We start from the raw sequence: 3,018 nt of genomic DNA, 5'->3' as shown, positions 1-3,018 counted from the left end.
AGTGATGAAAAGTCTGATTATACCACCTAGCATGTACCCCAGGTTTTATCCAAAAGTAAAAAGATAATCTGAATTATATTACATAAAGAGCTCAATTCATGGTTAAAAGTTCTTCAACAATGAAAACTTCAGGGCCAGCTGCTTCAATGACAAATTCTCCCAAACATTTAAGAATGATAAATGACACCAATTCTACAGAAATTCTCCCATAAAATAAGAGAAAGAGATTTACAAACTCATTCCATCAAGCCCGAAGCTGAGGCCAAAAGTATTAAAAAATTTACAATACAAAGCATTATCTTTCATCAACATAGACATGAAATGTCTTAGAATCATTTTTTTAAAATGAATTGTAATGGAGTCCAACTTCACTTTTAATAGTCAACCTCTGACAGCTTTCAGGTCCTATCTTTCCATGTTTCCTTTTTGTCTCATTTCTGAGTATGTCAAAAGGAAGTTCCTATGCTTTCTCTAAATCAGAAAAGACATTGATACAATAAGAATTAGGACAAGAGTTCTGCCTGGGGCCCAGAAGGGTGATGTGGCTGGGGTGTCTCTGGTCTCACTATGTCTGCCATTTTCAACTTTCAGAGTCTGTTGACTGAAATCTTGCTGCTTATATGTACATGTGCTTATATCCCATCCATGGCACCCAACATCCTGGACAGAAATAAAACTAGACTCTTGGGGCTATTTTGGAAGTGTGCCAGAATTGGTGAACGAAAGAGTCCATATGTTGTGGTGTGCTGTATAGTGATGGCCTTCAGCACCCTCTCATACAGTAGTTTGGAAAAATGCCGGAATGTAATTACCATCAGACTTCAGTGTGAACAAGGACTTACCTATGGGAAATAATGGAAAGAATGTTAACCGTTTTATCTCTGAACACTGAATGAGATAAATTTCCAGATGTTTTTCCTCTATTTTTATGTTATTGGACCAGTGTTCTAAATACATTATTAAGATGTCACCACATCATACACAAAGAGTCTTACAGTCTGCAGCAATCAACCTCAGTACTGTCATTTTAATATTACATTCTGCAAAGGCCATTCTATTGTGTAAGACACGAATTTTTAGTGAGGTGTCCTTAAGGTACATAGTAGAAAACAAAATTTATGAATTGCTCAAGTTCCTAAATATGACAGATCTTTAGAGAAGGAATAGCCTTTTGGGAATAGCCTTTTATATTGAGAAAAATGGTCCATTTTTGTGTTGATAAGGGTTACATTAATGTTTCATGATGTTTACTTTTCCTCTGTACACTTCTCAATCATTAGCCAGCTTACCTCTACTTCTACTAACGTCTGTAGTTGATTACAGGTGTTAAAAGTATTTAAGATGAGCATGCTCAGTTTTAAGAAGATAAATGAGATATAATTTAAAGAAGTACTGGGAAGATGTTCATATTTAAAATAATAAAAATAAATATTCTTTTTAAAGTTTAAAAAAATCAGTGGGTATAGTAGCCTCCAAGGTCCATGGTCAAGTATAGGTATCTTAAGCATTACTATGACTAGCTAGCTGTCATTCTCTGAAAAAGACAAACTTCGTAAAATGAAAAGAGTAAAATATAATTGGAGAATAATACTAAAAAAAAAGAATTAGGACAATTATAAGAATAGAATTGATATAATAACACAATAGTCCAACTTAAGCAACAACATATACCCACTAGAGGCAAACCAATGAATAAAACAGAGATATATAATAAATTCTTGAAAGTCAGGCTTGAAATAGAAATAGAGGTGATGGCTTTGGTGCTAACTAAACTGTTGTCCTCAGTGGAACACTATTAGTGCCTTTTTTGTTGTTGGTGGTGGTGACACTTAGGATTGAACCATGCATAGGGCTTCATACATGCTAGGCAAGCACTCTACCATTGCCCTCAGTCTACAGTGCCTTGATGATAGTGAGGTTTATGACAACTATGTGCCTGCCTCACTACTTTGGGAGACTAGATTATAAACAGTGGACAAGTTGAATCAGAGCTTCAATAGAGTTCATTCCAAATGACCTTCAGCAACCTGTCCAGAGGTTTATTAGCCACAGAATATTTATGACTAATCTAAAACTCAGAGCCAGTTTCAGAAGTCAAAATGGCTCCCTCATATAGATGCCTTAGGAATTTAAGGGGGAAAAAGTTCCACCTATGTGGGAGGATGGTTATGTCCTGGAAGCCCAGAGCTCAAGGTCTGTTCTTACCCTTCCCAGATCTGATTAAGGAGTAAAATCTGAACTGAGGAAGTTCACACAGGTTCACGGGGGTCTCTGATGAGTTACATTTGAATGCATGCTCCCTTTCACAGGCCCTTTGGGAGATGATCTGGGACATCTAAGAGTTCTGAAGAGCATGAAAAACCATGTGAAAGTTTGAGAGAATTCCTACCTTGTTACTACTCCTCAGCCCCTAGTTCCATAAAAAAAAAAAAAAAAATCAAAGGTACTGATTCTTAAATGTATATGCTAATACAAAGGAATCGTCAGTCAAACAGTCAAAATAAGTTATGGGTGGTTGTCCATGATTGCAATCCCAGCAATCTGGAGATAGAGGTAAAAAGATTGTGAGTTCAAAGACACCCTGGGCTATATAACTAAGTCTCTGTCTCAAACAAAACAAAATAAAACTATAAAATTAAGTCCAATTAATTTTGAAAAATAAAAAGTTCATTTTCTGACTATTCTGCTACTATAAACAAAGGAATATGTTACTGGCATGAAATTTAACATTTCCATCTAAAGAATAGAATTAGGGCTGGGGATATAGCCTAGTGGCAAGAGTGCCTGCCTCGGATACACAAGGCCCTAGGTTCGATTCCCCAGCACCACATATACAGAAAACGGCCAGAAGCGGCGCTGTGGCTCAAGTGGCGGAGTGCTAGCCTTGAGCGGGAAGAAGCCAGGAACGGTGCTCAGGCCCCTGAGTCCAAGGCCCAGGACTGGCCAAAAAAAAAAAAAAGAATAGAATTAAAATTCCATAAATAGACTCTCAAATATCTACAGCCGGTTGACTTTCAA

The 3,018-nt window shown here is 37.0% G+C and overlaps 1 protein-coding gene across 1 annotated transcript; it reads left to right on the top strand.

The window, feature by feature from the left end:
- Positions 1 to 521: 521 nt before the first annotated feature.
- LOC125367504 (protein kish-A-like) lies at positions 522 to 1,601 on the top strand. Its single transcript, XM_048368193.1, has one exon. The coding sequence runs from the start codon at positions 568 to 570 to the stop codon at positions 853 to 855; it is 288 nt and encodes a 95-aa protein (XP_048224150.1). The 5' UTR covers positions 522 to 567; the 3' UTR covers positions 856 to 1,601.
- Positions 1,602 to 3,018: the final 1,417 nt, after the last annotated feature.

Source organism: Perognathus longimembris, chromosome 19 (genome assembly GCF_023159225.1).
Source record: "Perognathus longimembris pacificus isolate PPM17 chromosome 19, ASM2315922v1, whole genome shotgun sequence".
NCBI lineage: Eukaryota > Metazoa > Chordata > Mammalia > Rodentia > Heteromyidae > Perognathus > Perognathus longimembris.
Note: the sequence above shows the minus strand (reverse complement) of the source record. Positions and strands in the feature narration are given on the sequence as shown.

What these genes read in the sequence shown, in the direction of transcription:
- LOC125367504 (XM_048368193.1), top strand. Translation starts at nt 568, where the DNA reads ATGTCTGCCATTTTCAACTTTCAGAGTCTGTTGACTGAAATCTTGCTG.